At 37.9% G+C, this 20,571-nt stretch overlaps 1 protein-coding gene across 1 annotated transcript; it reads left to right on the top strand.

Annotated features, from left to right (window-relative positions):
- Positions 1 to 3,557: 3,557 nt before the first annotated feature.
- On the top strand, positions 3,558 to 9,680 carry LOC117987858 (uncharacterized). The gene is made up of 2 exons (XM_069502755.1): positions 3,558 to 6,300; positions 9,359 to 9,680. Exons 1-2 carry the CDS (start codon positions 4,566 to 4,568, stop codon positions 9,526 to 9,528), a joined length of 1,905 nt encoding a protein of 634 aa, XP_069358856.1. The 5' UTR covers positions 3,558 to 4,565; the 3' UTR covers positions 9,529 to 9,680.
- Positions 9,681 to 20,571: the final 10,891 nt, after the last annotated feature.

Here is a 20,571-nt window from a genome sequence, read left to right as displayed (position 1 = left end):
AACAGCCCCATAGAGTCTTAAATTGAAAACCACCACTTATTTTCTTCAAGTGTTTTAATATCACTTTTCAGCTAAAAATTACGAAAAACCACTTGTATCACATCGAAAAAAAAACAGTGACCTTATTTTCAGATAGGTTCGAGTACATTTTTATATCAATAGAACTTGTATATTTTTAGAGTTCAACAGTAGATTGTTCTAATGACAAAATGTAGATTATTCTGCATCTACCATTGGTCTATAATAGTCATGAAACAGTACACACCACACATAACAGTCCCAAAAAAAATGTGATATTAAAAATTACCACATATTTTCTTCAAATATTTTTTTTTAGATCACACCAATTTTTCAGGCAAAATTTGCGAAAAATCACATCTATCACAACGAAAAACAAAGCCACTTATTTCACACAGGTCCACATATTTAGTTTAATAGAATTTGTATCTATTTACAATTTAACAGGTAGACAAAATACAGATGCTTCGGCTACACGAGTTCTTTTCTAAATGTGTCTTGGACTTTTTATATCAACGGCATCCACGTACACAAAAATAGTTTTAATAATGTGATCCCACTGGATCTGTAAAGCGAATATGTGTCGAAACTGAACGCCGTATGAGAGCGGTCTAGTTGCGTTATTTTTGTTTCTCTCCACTCCCGCCGTGTTTACTCAATGTTAATCACAAAATTGCTGGAGCTGTTCCGTTGAGTGGTATACTCCAGAGTGCTAAAATAAAACGTGTGTTTTAGGCATAAAACTAAATCTGAGAATTTTTATAAATAATAAAAGAACGTTTGTTAACCTGAAATATAATTGAACAAGCTATTGAATAAAAATATTTACCCTAGTTTGTTTATAAAACAGATTAACTAAGTAAGTAAGAGTAGAATAAATAATGTTTTTCATAGTACTTACTATTCATTTATGGACTTCTTAAAATAACGTATTAAACGATACAAAAATATCGTTTAATAGATCGATTACGTTAATTGAAGATTTATGTTTTTTTTTTGCTCTTAGTTTATTTACTTGTTTGTCTCCTTACAGAATTAATATTACCTGAAAATTGAAGTAAGTATTATCATTTTCGAAAACATGACAAAATACAAAAGAGGTATCAATAATTAAATATTTCATCATAATAAATAACACAATTCTTACAGAGAAGGAAATATTGGGATCATATTGTGACTTTTATATAAAACCGGAAAGGATAATTTCCGCTTTCATACAATAGCGCTTATTTAAATGTACTTTGGAGATAAATGTTACAAGATATTTTGTTGTCAGTTATGTTTTATGTTAAATGAAATTTTATAGAGATTTCTTATTATTCGTTTCTGAATAAAGTAAAACCTGGATTTGTCAGTAATTTGTATTTAAAAACATAATATGTTTGGGTACTGTTTGAGATGAATTCCAAACAAATTAATAAACGGTAAATACTAAACTAAACAAACTAATAAATTACTACACAAGTGGCTAATTCGGTTGAACACAATCTCTAAACTAAACAAAAATGACAGGTGAAAGTGTATTCATATCCCTTTCATAATCCTTCCTTTAAGAAAGGATAGATTTAGACTTGTCAATTTAGTTCAGCTCAGAGATTGTGTACAACAGAATACTAGCCACAATATTAATTATCTCACTAATCTATGAGACTACAATATCGCAGCTATTTCAATTATGATCGGTCAATATGGGTGAGAGTCATCTAGCACACAGCTTCCAAGTAATTTGTGTTCATTAGATAGAGTCCAATAATGGAAACGGCTATAGCAAAATGGAATGGCTCCCGAAAATGGTCCTGCAGGGCGTTTAACGCATACTGAGGACGCGGGAGCTTTAGTATGGGATATCGGCAGCTATAAAATCGACCTACATTTTGGGAATAGCATATTTATTTGATAAAGTGAACTTTGACTTCTATTATCTCTGATAGTGGTTTTCTGGATTTTATTTATTTAATTCAGAAACTTCTATTAATAGCTCTTTGAAAACAGCAAATAAAAGATCTAAAAACTACGTGTTTAAAACGTATTGTTACTACCTCCCGTACTTACCTGAAAAACTGTCTTGCTCAAACACGAATTCTGATGAATACTTACCTATCAAATTTCATGGTTCTAGGTCAATGGAAAGTAATCTATAGATTTTGATTCTCCTTGTCTTGACAGACACGACGTTAGGCAGACAACTAAATGATCCTACAAAGGTTTTTTTCTTTTTCCTTTTCATGTACGGAACCCTAAAAATACCTGAAGTACCTTTTTAGAACGAATTAAATACTCTTCGAGGTCGCGATTCGTGTTGACTGCGTACATTTTTTTGTAAATTTCTTAGTACATTTCATTGCCGTTTTTTGGCATTTTTAGAACATTTTAAGAACAAGCGATTATACCTATCCATCTCCATTTGATGTCTTTATTTATGTATTTATTTTTACTTTTTATTCCACTTATCTGTCGTCTATTCCTCTCTTATTTACTGTTGTATTTTTATTTATATATATATACATACGTATATTATGTATATTTACTTTATTTAATTAGTACACCCCTTCCGCATTCTTTAATTTTCATAATATCCTCTACCCTAAGGTTGCCTGGAAGAGATCGCTATTTTAGCGATAAGGCCGCCTATTGTACATGCTATCTTTGTTATAAATGTCTATTGTTTTGGTTTTGGTGTACAACAAAGCATATTTTACTTTCCTTTTTTACTTTACCTATGTATAGGTTTTACATTTTGTCTATAGAATCTCTCAGAAAATATTTAAAACCACCCGTGCGAAGCAGCGACGTGTCTGCTAGTAGGTATCATAACAAAGATGTTTAACGTCAATAACTAAGTTTGAACAAACGGATATTAATATATGTATTTTGTAATTAATATCTGTAGACACACTTTAATTAGTTTATTCAATAAACAAATTATAATTTTCGTCTTAGAAGTAAAATGTCTAATATGTACCGAACTTTCTCGCAAATACTGAAACATAAATGAAACAAAGGATTTTAACAATTTATCATTTACATATAAAATAATCCCTTTGTGAAGGATTCATTTGAAATGCTTGGGTCTCCTTTAATACAAATTCTATCAAATTATTGAAATTTAACGTCTTTTAAGCATTTTCTTTTCATTCCTACGCGTTAGCTTATGAATCCAACGTCTTCCTTTTGTTTTAAAAACATTTTCACCCTAGCGACCGCCTGCGACTGCGCTCCCGTGGGTTATATTTCATTATTTTGATATTTTAAAGGCGAAAATTTGTGTGTATGTGTATGTATGTTTGTTACTCTTTGTAATACTTACTGTTCGCGCCGCAAGGAACGCGTCGTGGTGTGTGTGTGCATGTGTGTGTGCGGCCGTCTCGGCAGGGCGCAGGCGGGCCCCGATCACTTATTGTTCGAGAACTTGTGCGCGCACGCCGGACGTGCGCTGATAAAATGTAATTTAACCAATTACAAACCATATTCACAAGTGAAAGTTTGTTTTACTAAAACACAACAACGAGGAGCCATCGAAGTCCCCATTATCTGCTGGCGACCGTGACAGGACCTGCAATCGGCAAGGAGACTCGAGCAATGGGTGTGGCCTGCTAAATCGAGTGAGCCAGTTCCTTTTCTTTGTCCCTAATTTGTCCCCTTCAGTCTGTGCAAGCAATGAATTTAGGTCCTAAAGGCATAAAATATTTGCTATTATGTGCTTAAATTAATGTAATAGTGATTATCAAGCCTACATCTAGTCCAATTGCTCATGAAATCTTTAATCTTTGCAAGATTACCTATTCTATTTAAGGCTGTACACAATCTACATTGCTTTTCGTAAGTGCCTATACCTAAATAAGCATTTATTTTAGGACTTCTTTGCTTACGAAGCTAATAAGCACCTATGTTTTAATTTTGTCTGCCTAATAACAACAATTACTTAAGTGTCAAGATGTGCATTAAGTTATAGCGTTTTAAACTACCGTGAGTGATTTCCATTGCAAATAATATCTTTCATAATTTTACCTACCTAGTGCCTAATACCCAAATAAGCATTTATTTGTGGACTTCTTTGCTTGCGAACCTAATAAGCACCTATTTTTAAAATAACTTATCTTATACCAACAGTTAAATGCCAAACTTGCTAAAATATACCTAAGCTACTACTTATTTATTTTGCTTTACGTCTTATTAGCAAGGTATAAATCCCTTTTATGCATTCTTTATCTCAATTTCTATTCAAATACAAACATTAACGCAATAATAAGCAAATTAAACGCTAATCTCAATCTTACCTACCAACCTATTTCTATTGAATTGCGAGTTACGATTACAGTGTTGCGTAATATCAATTTCAGCGATTCAGCGCTTCCTTTCGAAGAGCGTCTACACGTACGGTGCATCTGCATGCGCGCTTGCAGCGGCTGAATTTGCATCGTGCGACCTCGACCGTAGCCGCCTGCCTTTCACCGGCCGACCGGCCCGAGTCAACGCATCGAAGTATAGGAGCGTATCGTACCTACCATTTTATTTTATTAATAACACAGTAACACTACTTATTTAAAATGTCGCTAGAAGAACAGAATCTTGAGGCTACCCTTAGAGATTTAACAGGGAAGCGTAGCTCATTTAAAGGCCGGCTCACTAAGTTTAAAAATAACTTAGAACTTTTGTCTAGTTGCAAATCGATTTCGCCAGTTGAAATCAGCAAGTTATCGATTAAATTAAGCAGATTTGAAACATTGTTTACGGATTTCGATGAGCTACAAACGCAAATAGAGGTTTTTAATGTAGAATGCCTAGACGCGGAATTGAATATTCGCGAAACTATTGAGCAAGATTTTTGTTTTTGCATAGCGACTGCCCAGCAATTAATTGATGCTAATTCTACTCCAAAGAAACAAAACAATTCGTCGCATTCTTGTCATGATCACGACGAATGCGACGGGTTATTGGGTTTTAAGTTACCAACAATTAAAATTTCAAACTTTGATGGCTCTTATTACAAATGGCTGGAGTTTAAGGACACCTTTGTGTCTCTAGTCCATGACAATACTAGAATAAAGGATATACACAAATTTTATTATTTGAACTCGTACCTAGAAGGAGAGGCCGCCCGCGTGATAAGTAACTTAGAAGTAAGTGATAAAAATTATAGTGAGGCATGGCAGCTTCTCTGCGAGCGGTATGATAACAAACGCCAACTGATAAATAATCACTTAAAGGCTTTGTTCAGTGTAGATTCGGTTCGCGAAACCGAGAAATCTTTTCGTTTTATTATAGACCATGTCACTAAAAACTTACGTGCCCTCCACACACTAGGGTTGCCTACTGAAAGTTGGGACGTGATCGTAATATTTCTCATATCACAAAAACTAGACCCCACCACAAGTTTTAAGTGGGAAGAAAGCAGAAGTTCGTTGAAGGACATCCCTACACTAGATGATTTCTTCCAATTTCTGAAAAATAGGGCAGATGTATTTGAGACAATTAAAGGCAAACGTCGCGATTCCATCTTACCTTCACCAAAGGCTAAAAAGGAGTTTACCAAATCGTTCTCAGCGACCAGTTCACCTTCTAAATCTAAAGTAAATTTCGTCTGTCCAGTCTGTAAAGGTAAACATCGTATCTATGAGTGCTTGACCTTCAAGAATAAATCTCCAGAGGATAGATCTGCGCTTGTATCTTCTCTAGGCCTTTGCCGGAATTGCCTCCGCAGGGACCACAATGTGGACCAGTGCAGGCTACCTGGTGGCTGCAGGATTTGTAAACAGCGTCATAATTCGCTAGTCCACGTCAACGCCTCCGAAGGTGAAGAAGAAGCAGTGGCACTAGAGACCGTTACCATGTCGTCCACGTCAGAGACTGAAGTCCTACTATGCACTGCACTAATTGATATATTAAATCCGTCCACTAATGAAAAGATCACAGTTCGTGCTCTTCTTGACAGCGGAAGTCAGTCTTCATTCTTGACCACAGCTGTCAAACAAAGGCTTGGCTTATCTTCTCAAAAGATCGATACCAAGATCATTGGTATTGGTGACACCAAACTAAACGTTTTTGCAGAACGATGTTTAGTGCGCATTAAATCTAAACATTCTTCTTTCAATGTCACCATATCTTGTCTCATTTTGCCTAAGCTCACAGGTCAACTGCCTAAGGTTGCCTTCAACACTAAAGGATTAAACATTTCCAATTTTCAGCTGGCGGATCCAACGTTTAACATTCCCTCTGACATTGATGTTATTTTGGGCGCAGAGCTGTTTTGGTGTATCATTGGCACCGAACAACATTCCCTTGGTGAGCACCACCCTATCTTGCGTAGCTCTAAGTTAGGATGGCTGATAGCTAGTCCTATAGGCCCTAGTAAAAAGGCACATAAATCTAAGCCTGCTCAAGAAACTTCTTGCAATTTAGTTAGTTGCGATTCAGATTTATCTAACGAAATTACGAAATTTTGGGAACTAGAGAAAGTGCCTACTAAGACCAACTATACAGAAGAGGAGCGTCATTGCGAACAGCATTTTCTCCAGAATACCTATCGCTGTGATGATGGCCGGTTTTGCGTAAGGATCCCGCTTCGTTGTGACAAGGATTGTTTAGGGAATTCTTATGCATTGGCAGAACGAAGATTCTTTAACCTTGAAAGGCGCTTCATTAAACAGCCTGTACTCAAGCAATTATACGTAGAATTCATAAAGGAGTATGCAGACCTTAAACATTTATCTGTATACGACAAACCCCCATCGGAAACGTCATTTTATCTTCCTCATCATCCAGTTCTAAAACTAACCAGTGAATCAAGTAAAATCCGAGTGGTCTACGATGGCTCTGCCCAAACTACGTCTGGTTTTTCGGTCAACGACCTTCAAATGGTTGGGCCCAATATTCAAGATTCACTATTTAATATTCTTGTTCGCTTTCGCCAACATAAGTATGTTCTATCAGCAGACATAGAGAAAATGTATAGGAGCATTATGGTCGACGAATCTGATCGCGATCTGCAGTTGATTCTATGGCGGGAGCAAGAGTCTCAGCCCTTAATGACTCTACAACTAAATACCGTAACCTACGGACTTTCTAGTTCTAGCTTCCTCAGCACGCGATGCCTGTGGCAGTGCGGAGAAGAGTGTGGGGATGCGGCGACTAAGACTGTTATTCAAAACGACTTTTATGTAGATGACCTGTTGACGGGTGCCACCACAGAAGAAGAGCTGCTTCACATACAACGCTCGGTCAGTGATGCGCTCGCTGCCGGTGGATTCCGTCTACGGAAATATCGCTCGAACTCTAAGTTAGTGAATTCAGGCCTACTCCAGGAGTCGTCCTCCTCTAAAGGTAATAGTGGTACTCTCACCATTAGTAATGCTACTAGCACTCTTGGAATAGGCTGGACTTCATCATCTGACGAGCTTAGTTTTCCCGTCCAAAATGCTTCTACAGATGTCATTACAAAAAGAGCAATTTTATCTTCAACTTTCAAGGTATTTGATCCTCTTGGACTGCTCTCTATTTGTACTGTCATACCTAAAATAATGATTCAAAGGCTTTGGTCTGAAACCAAGATTGGATGGGATGACAAAGTTCCTCCTCAAATTGAGTCCGATTGGCTAAAATTCGTGAAGGATCTTGAAGGTGTTTCATGTTTGCGTATTCCTAGACAGGTTTTAATAGATGACCCCATCAGAGTTGAGATGCACTGCTTCTGCGACGCGTCAGAGCAGGCATACGGAGCTTGCATTTACTTAAAATCTAACAATGATAAAGGTGAAGTACAGGTTCATCTACTTTGCGCAAAATCACGCGTATCGCCCATAAAACGCCAAACGATCCCACGCCTCGAACTTTGCGGGGCTCTTTTGAGCACACAACTGGCTAGTACAGTTACACAGGCTTTAAGGTGTCAAATAGATCGCCACGTCTACTGGACGGATTCTAAGGTCGTTCTAGGTTGGCTACAAACAGCGAAAACACCTAAAACCTTTGTAGCTAATAGGGTTAGTGCTATCAGTGAGATTTCAGAACCTAGTTTATGGCGCTATGTCCCTACATCTCAAAACCCAGCCGATCTAGTTTCGCGTGGTGTGCAACCCTCTTGCGTGAACCAATGTGAGTTATGGTGGCATGGACCGACTTACCTTTTAGAGCCAGAAGCGTCTTGGCCCGCACAAGAACGTAGCATTCAAAACTTACCGGAGATCAAAACCCTCGCAGTGGAGGCCCAGGAATCTTTCTTTGACTTAACTAGAATTTCAAGATTGCCTATTTTACAACGCGCTTATGCTTGGGTGCTTCGATTCATTAATAACGTAAGAAGGCACAAAACTAAGTTAATTGGTCCCTTGCAAGCTTCCGAACTTGAAAATTCTATGTGTGCTATAGTGAAGATTTCACAAGGTGAGTCTTTTGCAAACGAATTGACACTCTTGTCTAACAATAAGCAACTTAAAGCAAGTTCAATTCTAGCTTCATTAGACACTTTTATTGATGCAAAGGGTATACTCCGCGTTGGTGGCCGTCTTTCTATGTCCGATTTTAACTATGACAAAAAGTATCCAATTTTATTACATGCTGACAATCATCTAACTAAGATTTTATTTCACTACGAGCATGTTCGTCTTATGCATGCTGGCCCTAGCCTTCTTTTAGCTTCCATAAGAAATAATTTTTGGCCCATAGGTGGTAGAAACCTAGCAAGACGTACGACTCGGAATTGCTTAAAATGTCGACGGTTTAAAGGGGAATCTATGACAAATATAATGGGTAACTTGCCCCGTGAACGTTTGGCTAGTGACTATCCTTTCAATATAGTTGGTACGGATTTTGCCGGACCCTTCATGATTACAGATCGTAAAGGCAGAGGAGCTAAGATTACTAAATGCTACTTGTGCATTTTTATATGCTTCACATATAAATGTATGCACTTGGAAGCAGTCAGTGAGCTCTCCACTAACGCTTATTTGCTTGCGCTGAGGCGCCTAATCTGTCGTAGGGGTATCCCGACTCAGGTCTGGAGTGACAATGGCCGAAATTATGTGGGAGCCGCTCGAGAGATTGGTGATCTCCTAAAATCTGGGGAGTTTCAGGATTCTGTTCAAGACTTTGCAACCAACCAGAATATAGAGTTCAAGTTCTCCCCCGTATACGCTCCTAACTTCAATGGGTTACAGGAGGCCGGCATAAAGGCAGCCAAATTTCATCTCAAAAGAGTAATGGGCACAACTCACCTAACTTTCGAGGAACTATCTTCACTGTTTGCACAGGTTGAGGCAATCCTCAATAGCCGGCCCCTCTGTCCCCTCAGTCCTTCCCCTAATGATCTCCAGTGTCTCACACCCGGGCACTTTCTGATTGGCAGGCCACTCATGTCCTTGCCGAGTCCACCTCTACTGGATATCAAAACTAGCCGACTCGACCGATTTCAACGGCTGGAGCAGGCGCGCCAGCACTTTTGGAAGCGATGGGCCAACGAGTATGTGGCCGAACTACAACAGCGCGCGAAGTGGCGCACAAGGTGTACGACTCTGAAGGTGCACGACCTTGTTTTGCTGAAGGAGCCAAGCGCGCCCCCGCTCTGCTGGCGCCTTGGCAGAGTGACACAATTGCATCCCGGCGCTGATGGTGTGCCCCGAGTTGCAGACGTCTCCACCGCTCAGGGCATTGTGCGACGGGCCCTTAATCGGATCTGCCTGTTGCCAGCTTCTTGCTCTTGAAACTGCCTTTCAAGGGCCGGGAGGATGTTCGCGCCGCAAGGAACGCGTCGTGGTGTGTGTGTGCATGTGTGTGTGCGGCCGTCTCGGCAGGGCGCAGGCGGGCCCCGATCACTTATTGTTCGAGAACTTGTGCGCGCACGCCGGACGTGCGCTGATAAAATGTAATTTAACCAATTACAAACCATATTCACAAGTGAAAGTTTGTTTTACTAAAACACAACAACGAGGAGCCATCGAAGTCCCCATCACTTACACTAAACAAAGTATAAGGTATTTAAGATAATTAACCTACAAAAATCCTCTTCACTAACTTCAGTTAAAATAAAAGGATATATACCAATTATTGAGACTTAGTAAGATTCAATAATTTCATAGCAAGAAATAAACGCTAGCTAGCAAAATACTGCAATAAAATATTTGCACAATACCCTTAATAGTTGGAGACTTTAAAACGGCATCGGGCGTAGCCGACTAACGACTTGAGCCCTATCTACCAAACAAACTGTAATAACAAGCACACCTTAACACGATCGTGATAAATCCTTGAAGAAGGGTTCAAGTCACGAACGATGCGAAAAGAGAAATAAATTGAGTTCATACTCCATAATAATATTTTAAGGATTAGCTTTTTGACAACTTCCCTGGTGCAACTCAGTAGAAATAGAAAAGGAAGGATTTTATACTTATTATATTTAAATAAACACCAACCAACCTCTTGATAATTCACAAAAAAATATCCAAATAAACTCCCACGAGTTTTTGAATCGTCACTGAATCTACCTATCTGGTGGGTCACCCATATTATAAATGCGAAAGTGTTTCTTTTTGGATTATTGGTTTGTCATTCAATCACGTCGCAACGGAGCAAACGGATCAACATGATTTTTTACATGGGTATAGTTAAAGACCTGGAGAGTGACATAGGCTACTTTTTACCACGGAAAATCAAAGAGTTCCCACGCGATTTTTAAAAACCTAAATCGACGCGTACGAAGTCGCGGGCATCAGCTAGTTCTACATATATGTCAAATATTATAGGTCAAAACATGTCGAGTAGACGTCCTTGGTCCAAGCGGGCGACGGCTTATCTTTCCGAATGCATGCGGCAGACAAGTCACCCCCATTTAGTTTCAGCCTGGCAGGCTTGGATACGACTACTTCTGCTGAAGGGTCCTATTTCGTACGTTAGTACGTTAAGCCATCGTGTTTCCCAAAATGTTTTAAAGCCCAGCTTTAATCATATTATATTCAATTACATTAAAAAAGCTTAGTACTTTATTGTCTTCACTATGTTATAAATGGAGAAACTCACTGACTGACCTCAAATCAACGTCCAACTCAAAATAGTGGGTCCAGAATTTTTAAATTTTTCTTTTAGAGTTTAGGAACGGATTTTCAAGGCAGCTAGTATTTGAACTATTATTTTTGAATGCCTTTTTAAAGCCCTTTGAATTTGAATGTCCAAGATTATGAAGTATAGATCTCGGGTGCCCACATTGGAATTGCATTGGAATACAGTCTAATAGCCGTACTCAGAGTCGCTAATCGATACTTAAGATTGAGTTAAAACGAGACAGATTTATGTGAGAGATATAGCTCTGTCTCGTTTTAACTAAACTTAAGTAACGATTAAGCGACTCTGAGTACGGCTGTAAGTGAATAAGTTCTAATTATTTATTACTGCTGATGCCCGCGACTTCGAACTCTTTCATTTTCTGGGATAAAAAGTAGCCTATGTCACTCTCCAGGTCTTTATCTATACCCATTCACGTCAATCCGTTGCACCGTTGCGAATTGAATGAAGGACAAACCAATAAACCAACAAACAAACACACTGTCGCATTTATAATAAGGGTACTGATTGGTTACGTATCCAATGGATCCGGCTAGGATTGTGTACATTAAAGAACATGATATTACGTGGATCCTTGGAGTGTTCACAGAAGTATCTTATTATCTTACAATATTGAATTTTATCAAATTTTAATGGTGGTGGCAAAGAATAAAATGTACCTATCATCTATAATAACATGATTTTTTATGATGGAGCTTACCTATTACAATTATTCGTATGTGAAAATCAAGCTATTCCGTATATATTATATCCTATTTTGTAATTATACAGAGAATATTCCCATCTAACTCCTATTAACTTTGTTTGTCAACTTTTAATTACATGATTGCTGTTCAAACTTCAAACTGTATGCTTTCTCTATAATTAAACAATTTGAAGCTTAATAAGCTTCACTTATTATAATATTTTGCTCTATTTAGTTTACAGCAACTTTGTTATAATTACTTATTTACTACTGTTAATCCCTAATAAATAATTATTAAAATTATTGTCACATTTAGTATTAATTTTAATTAATTCAAATTATCTCTACAAAAAAAACTATTAATAAACTTAAATCTAAAAAAACACCATTAAATTAAAACTAAAATAAATTAAATTAAATCTAAAACCTCGAGACCACCGCAGCGAGGCATTGTACCCAAGATGCTGGCAGCATTACCCCTTTGGATGGCCAAACTAATTCTTTGGCCAAGGTAGCTGCCAGCTCGCGGGTCCCCGGTTGACTCGATAACTCTTTTCGCAATTTCTTCAAAAAGAGTTCGAGCCCCCGGGCCCCACGGCCCCAAGGTCTTCACACCAAAAGGCACGAATACGAAGCTCCCATCGAGGTTTTCATATTTGCGCCTTTTGGCCTTTAGAACTAATTACTGTGAATTCTTCTGTGAATTGGACTACTCGTTATCGGTTAGAACACAATGGAAATCTTATATATAATTTCTACATTGTAGCTATAAAGAGTATTAAGTGACCGGCGTTCACTTATAACGATAAGACAATTTTGGTTCATCATCACAGTCATTGTCAATCAATGGACGACGGACGTCCCTGATAGACATAATATTATGTAGGTCTCTTGGAGGGACTTTCACACGACAAGGTCGTGCGCCGCCTGAATCCAGCGGCTAGCTGCGACTCGTTTGATGTCGCCTGTCCATCTAGTGGAGGGTCTTCCGTCTTCTAACGCTGCGTTTTCCTATGCTAGGTCACCGCTGTAGCTTCTTGGGACCCCGACATCTATCGATTTTTCGAAGTGTGTACCCTGCCCATTGCCACTTCAGCTTCGCAACCCGTTGAGCTCTGTCAGTTACTCTGGTTCTCCTACGAATATCCTCATTTCTGATTTGATTACGTTAAATAATTTTGATTACTTTTCCGTGGTAAAAAGACTTAAATAGAATTTGCGTTAAATCATCTTCAACCTAGAGATTGTTAAAATATAAGGAGAATTTGTGTGTAGCTGGAACGCGCGTAGGGGATAGAACTTTTTGATTTTCTTGGATGAAAAGTAGCCTACGCCACTCTCCAGCATGTTGATTCACTAACTCAGTTTTTAACGATGAATAATAGCCACTAAACTCATTTGACATTGGTTGGTTCTACATTGCTACTACATTGAGTGATATCAAAATGATTTTTCGTAAAAACTTTCAACAGATTAAAAACAAATGTGAAATGAGCTCAGTAGCTATCATTCATTATTTAGCACCGAGTTAGCGAATCACCCCGCAGATCTTTAACTATATCCTTGCAAAAAATCACGTCAAGCTGGTACTTCGTTGCAGTGAGACTGAAGAACAAATCAACGAACAAACACTTTCACATTCTTATGGTGGTAGTGATGTTGATATAATTGCGTAGATTGCCTTGAAAATTGGGACAATATTTGGTCATAAACATACCTAAGTTGAATGAAATTTGTAAAGTTCCAGAATATTGTCGTGCATGGCAAAGTTACTTAAACTGGAGTTTAACTACGGTACGTGAGAAGACACGCGCTGGAAATCTTAAGTAGATCTTATCTTTAATCTCTATACCAATATTTAAGACATGCCTAGCTACTTTGGTAATAAATTATTGTGTGGATTGCCTCAAATTAAGGGCGTTGTTCTGTTATGTACTTACATAAATATGTAACTTACTCCTTTATCTAGATATGTATAAAAGGAAAAGCTGACTTACTAACTGACTGACTTATCTATCAACGCAGTTGCACAGCTCAAACCATTGGACGGATCGAGCTGAAATTTGGCATACCGATAGCTATTATGACGTAGGCATCCGTTAAGATTTTTGAAAAATTAATCTCTAAAGGGTTTGAAATTTGTGTAGTCTATGCGGACGAAGTCGCGGGCATAAGCTAGTAATTAACAATTTTTTAGAATGTTGATTTGAAGGTGTATGATCTCACATGATCTAAGAGCAGCAAAGGACGCATCTTTGTGTAATGAAAATGCGAGTGAATTCGGCAACATCGGGCGCGCTGTAAAAATGCGTGTGTAAGGCGCAACGCACAGCTGCAGCTGCGTCTTTTCTGATAACAACTCAATTTATGCTTATTTACTTAGACAAAAAAGAGCCGGCGGGTGGCAAACGTCGATGCAATGAGGCGCACTTCGCGCTCTTTCAGTCTACTCAGTTCTGCTTTCTGTAATTTAAACCATAAGACAGTTTAACATGTTATCAAAATAGACGTTGTACCTTCGCTTGCTGAAATAAACCAGCGTAAATAATATCGGTAATCAATCCCGTGTATGCACCTCTAATAATCGCAGTTAAAGACATATCACTTTAGCATTTAAACTACCGTGAGTGATTTCCATTGTAAATAATATCTGTCCCGGCTGTACTCACGTGTGTAGTCGACGTTAGCCCGACTAGTTTCGAACCCATACGGGGTCCTTTTTCAAGGGAGTCCGTTCGCGCACGCGCCGCGGTTTTGACTGCGGGACGCACGTGCCGCTGCCCGTAGCGCACGTGAGTACAGCCGGGACTGATATTATTTAGGACATATCACTTGCTTAGCGGTGAAGGGAAACATCGTGAGGAAACCGGAAGGTATGCCTGGAAAGTTCTCTATAATGTTCTCAAAGGTGTGTGAAGTCTACCAAGCTGTACTTGATCAGCGTGGTAAACTATGGCCTAACCCTTCTCATTCTAAGAGGAGACCCGTGGTCAGTAGTAGGCCGGCGATGTGTACAGATTTGATTTTATGATGTCTAAAATAAATCACGTGAATTCTATTTATCTTTAGGTAGGTAAGTAAAAGATTCATAATTTGAAAGCTCGTTTTAATAAAAATACCAAGAAATACAATGAAAACAATGTTGTCGGTAGAATTTTAATATATGAAGAGGACTGGGCAAAGGAGACAAGACAAATACCTACCTACGGGCTTTTTAGAAATCCTCTGACTATGTTATGTGAAGCGTTTGCGATTTAGACTTTGTATATTATAATTGTACTTATAAGTATGAGTTTATTTCGCTTGGATGTTTTGTATCGACTTTTTTCCGGACTGAGGTTCGTTAAATCATGTAAATGTTAAATAATTTTTAAATACATAATATCAAAAATTGCGTAACCGGCAGGAATCGAACCTGCATCTTCTGGGTTCGCGCCCGATGCCTTGACCACTCGGCCACGGTCTCGGTAAATGTTGTTGTGAAAATCCAAGCTACAGTAAATCCTTGGATTTTGCAGTAAAACAAAATAGTCTGTGGACTGTGATCCTACTAATATTATAAATGTGAAAGTGTGGATGTTTGGATGTTTGTTACTCAATCACCCAAAAACGGCTGAACGGATTTGGATGAAATTTGGAATGAAGATATTATATACCCTATTAATAATTATTATACCCTGGATTAACACATAGGCTACTTTTAGCCGGAAAATCAAAAAGATTTTGAAAAATGTAAATCCACGCGGACGAAGTCGCGGGTATCAGCTAGTAATCCATAATTCCATACTAATATTATAAATGCGAAAGTGTGTCTGTATGTCTGTCTGCCTGTCTGCTAGCTTTTCACGGTCCAACTGTTTAACGGATTTTGATGAAATTTCGTATAGGTAGAGTTAGCATACATCCCGGGTAAGGACATAGGCTATACTTTTTATACTGGAAAAGAAAAGAGTTCCCGCAGGATTTTTAAAAACCTAAATCCACGCGCACAAAGTCGCGGGCATCACCTAGTCGTTAATTATTCGGTCTTTTACTTATCTTACTAATTACTATTTACGTAAATCCTAGGTAAATGCTAAAAAATTTTTACAAAAAAAATAAAAACCGACTTCGTTACATAAACACTAAAAATTGAAAAATAATTTAATTTATTACCGAATATATTATGTATACAAGAGTTAATATAGTTCCATAATAATACTTTTTGGTGCCGGTGCCAATTAGCTTTAGCTGCGCGAATCGTCTAGACTTCATATTTTTATGGGACTCCACAATGGCACCTCATTGGCACCGACCCCAAAAAATATTATTATGGAAGTATATTAACTCTTGTATACATAATATATTCGGTAATAAATTAAATTATTTTTCAATTTTTAGTGTTTATGTAACGAAGTCGGTTTTTATTTCTTTTGTAAAAATTTTTTATTTCACAATTTTTAGTGGCCCCATGGAATTATGCTATGCCTGGTTAAAAATCTACTGTTTACTAAGCTATTACACTGATCGCGAGCAATTTACTCTTATCCGTTGAGGAGTTCCAGTATCTTCGAAGATGTTCATCAGATCTTCACCAAATTGAAATGGGACCAACTTTGAAGTATACCCTTTCAAACAAAAAAAGAATTTTCAAAATCGGTCCAGGCGTTTTTGAGTAATCGGGGAACATACATAAAAAAAAAAAAAAAAAAAAAAAAAAAGAGATTCCGACGAATTGAGAACCTCCTCCTTTTTTTGAAGTCGGTTAAAAAGTAAATTGTGCATACTAAATAGTAACTCAGAGACATGCAAAAATCCGAATAGTAATTAAACTAGAACGAAATCTGAACATCCCAACACATGTTACACACGCAGTCTTACTATCTTCTATCCCTAGAGTATTTATGTAAAACGTGAAGCCAGAAGCTCGCGCGGGTGACCAAGCGAACCTTCTGGCGTAGGTCATTGAAAAAAAAACCAGCCAATATAAATTTCACTTATTCCATGCGCGAGAATCAGCTAGTCTTTTGATAAATACTGAATTGAAAGAGAATGTTCTATAAAATAAATTTGGGTCAAATTAGAATGATTAGAGTATCATAAAACTTTAACCCGTTTATAAATCATTATATAAATAGTAAAAACGTTATGTTGACAATTTAAACGTTTCGAAGCGACATTGTTCTAATGCATTTTCCCTACAAAACGCTCAACTATAAAATTACCTCTCCCCTTCAAGTATAAAATGGGAACAGAAATAATTAAATTATCAAGATGATACGCCCCGAGCGTATAGTTTCCATGTGTCTTGATTTACTAAAAGCATGTTCCATTATACCTTTCCTATTTACCTACTACAATACATCTAATGCATTTTGCCTGCGGTACGGTACACTGTTCCCCTTCCATTTAAATGATAAATTGGATCTAATGTGCATTTACGATTGAATTTGTAAATCAAAGAGCTAACGTAAGTATATTGAAAGACAAAAACATCTTTATTATTACTTAATTTATTCCAATTTTAATTGCTAATAAAATAGACTCTTGCTCGCAACTTTTTGTAATTTTGTATTTGAATAGGTAGGTATATCAACGATTAGTTGTGAAAATTGGGGTTCCAATATTCATTGTCATATCATTATCAACCGATAGACGTCCACTGCTGGAGAAAGGTCTCTTGTAGGGACTTCCACACGCCATGGTCCAGCAGCTCCCTGCGACGCGTTTGATGTCATGTGACCATAACGTGTCTGTGATATAAATTTAATTTACACTCGTTTATGTAGGTATAGTACGCGACAGGTCGAGATGTCAATCGGGGTATGAGGCGAGGTGACGTCCCGCACACCCGTACGTCACCTGCGCTATCCCGCACCGGGTTAGCGCGGGCGCTGTGCGGGTGTGCGGGACGGTCCCTCCCTGATTGCCATATCGACCTGTCACGTACTATAGATTCCATTTGTATGATGAAAATGTAGACTCAGATAAAACTTTGTGCTTACATTTCAGCGCACCAACATTTAAAATTAAAGGCTCATAATTAAAATACGAAAGCCGCCGTCAACCATACTTATAATCAGATGGTCTGGCTGTTATGGAAGTTTAAATCGGCGCGATAACCGTAAAACACGAATAAAGCTCATCGAAATTACCTACAGAGTTACGGTCAGGTCAACGTGGGCACAGTTTTTACGGACCTCTTCTGGATTCCTGTAATACCTATAATAATATATTCTAATCTATTTTCCGTGGCTGAACAGGAAAGTTAAATTTTGTTAAAGTTAAGTTATTAAAATGTATGTATTTATCATTATGTATTTATATTCCAATAAAACTTAAAGCTAGCCTTAAGCCTTATCTTTTATTACTATACAAATCGTGCCCGCGTGGAATGTTGATGACGCGTTTAACTTAACGCCTTTATTTTTCTCTTCAGACAGGTTTTTTTACACCTTATTTTCACCAGAACGTCATTGAGTTTGATTGGTTAAAATTCAAATGAAAGCCAAACTGCCATTGGAGCACACTACGAATAAAGCCTGAACATGCGAAAAGAAAACGTGCACGGTAGAACTTTTGACTGAGCGCTAGGGTACGGGTGTAGACTTGTAATGCAACTGCATGGATCATGTAAAACTGCAACGCGTGTCGCTGACGGTGCGCCGTTATCGAACATAATAATTGATCAATCGATTTTATCGATTTAACGTTTGTGTTTCGTAGTGTGGATGGCGAATGCCTTCTTCGCAGAGTTCTCGTAAGATAGGTTTCGATAACGAACTCAACAACGTAACCAGCGTAAAGAATAACATGAAAACTCAATTGAATAGTAGACAATAACTTTGAGAAAATTCCCGTAACATTTCTGGCGTTTATTGTATAAACAATGATTGTTAAGGCACGGTAAATAAACAATGGTTAAAATTCAATTTATGGCGTTAACAAGACTATTGTTCCGGTCGCTGATTATTTAAATTAAACAATAATTTGGATTCGTTGCTTTTGTGATATTCCGATGCTGGAGTTATAACATAGGTACGCTCCATAATAAGATTATTTTTATCTGAATTTATGTTTACGAATGTTTATCAGATAAAGATGATGATTTCAATGTTTTATACGAAATTTTATTTGATTAAGTTGGTGAAAAAATAAACAAAGTTTATGTACAATTTTTTTTGTTCTGATACAAGTTATTAATTTAAGATGGAAGCGGGCTAACCTGGAAGGAGTATGGCAGTTTTTATTAAACCCATGCCACTTTGGTTTCTACACGGCATCGTACGGGAAGGTTAATCGTTTGGTGGCACGGCTTTGCCGATAGGGTGGTAACTAGCCATAGCCGAAGCCTCCCACCAGACCAGACCAGAAATTTAGAAATTATAAAATTCCAAACCCCTGCCAGGAACCGAACCTGGGACCTCACACTATTAAGACCACAGCACTTACCACTGCGCCAGGGAGGTCGTCGAGATTGAAGGCGTGGATCCACCTGAAGACATAATTAAGAGAAGGATTGCTGTCTAGTGCCAGCAGTGAGAGTAAAAATTGATTGTTTTTCGTTATCTAACCTGAAACGATCTATAATTAGAGTATTTTATGGGTATATTAGCTACAAAACGTAATAACAGAACATACATTTTACAACATTATTTACAAATTTAATATATCTGTCCCGGCTTTACTCACGTGTGTAGTCGACGTTAGCCCCGTTCGCGCACGCGCCGCGGTTTTGACTCAAAACCGCGGCGCGTGCGCGAACGGACTCCTTTGAAAAAGGACCCCGTATGGGTTCGAAACTAGTCGGGCTAACGTCGACTACACACGTGAGTAAAGCCGGGACAGATATTATTTAGAATGGAAATCACTCACGGTAGTTTAAATGCTAAAATTTAATATACGTGTATAAGATGGCGGCGACTTTGTGTAAATTTTGTTTTTTTTATCTTTAATTATCCGGGATAAAAGTAGTCTGTCAGTATTCATGTTACAAGTTATCTCTGTACTTAAATGTTCCCAACTTCGGCTGTGTTTGTTTGGATTTAGGTTTTTTTTAAATCCCGTGAAAACTCTTTGGTATTTCGAGATTAAAGTAGCCAGTCCATCCCCGGGATGTACCTAAACTACGGATGTGATTGAATCGAAATCGGTTGAACAGATAGGCCATGAAAAGCTAGCAAACAGACAAATTTTCGCATTTATAATGTCACTAGCTTTTTAAAAATCCTTTCTTAGCGCATGCCTACGTCATAATAGCTATTTGCATGCCAAACACCCCGATTCGTCCAGTAGTTTGAGCTGTGCGTTGATAGATCAGTCAGTCAGTCACCTTTCCCTTTTATATATTTAGATTAGTATCGATTAAAAATAATTCCATTAAAATTATAATACAAATTTCCTAAACTAAGCATAATAAGCTATCAATATCAACCTCTACAGCCATGATATTCATGCAATCTGCCTTAATAGCGAAATTGTTTCATTATCCAATGGCCTATATTGCTATCCATATGGTGATAAATGCTTATGTTAGTGGTTGTACTCTTGTTTAAGTGCATTTCGATAATAACGTGTTTTCAAAGGCTTTAAGTAATTTATTAGTTTCACGTACGAGTATGTCGGAATCCCGTCAACATTGTAACTAATTTTCGTGTACTTCCAATGGTTCGATTGAGTTGAAATTTTCATCTATCATAGAAAAGGAAATTTTACACACATGAAGTGTATTTTATATGACAATAGATGATTATCATTCTATTGAGTTGAGTGTCATTTAATTAGTAGGTACAGTACGCGGCTGAAAATAATGTAAATCGGCCTTTAGAATCGTACCTACT

Source organism: Maniola hyperantus, chromosome 13, assembly GCF_902806685.2.
Source record: "Maniola hyperantus chromosome 13, iAphHyp1.2, whole genome shotgun sequence".
Taxonomy (NCBI): Eukaryota; Metazoa; Arthropoda; class Insecta; order Lepidoptera; family Nymphalidae; genus Maniola; species Maniola hyperantus.
This window is presented reverse-complemented; position numbering and strand designations above follow the sequence as displayed.

What these genes read in the sequence shown, in the direction of transcription:
- LOC117987858 (XM_069502755.1), top strand. Translation starts at nt 4,566, where the DNA reads ATGTCGCTAGAAGAACAGAATCTTGAGGCTACCCTTAGAGATTTAACA. An exon ending in CACCGAACAACATTCCCTTG is followed by an intron (nt 6,301 to 9,358) that starts GTGAGCACCACC and finishes TCTGATTGGCAG; the next exon opens with GCCACTCATGTCCTTGCCGA.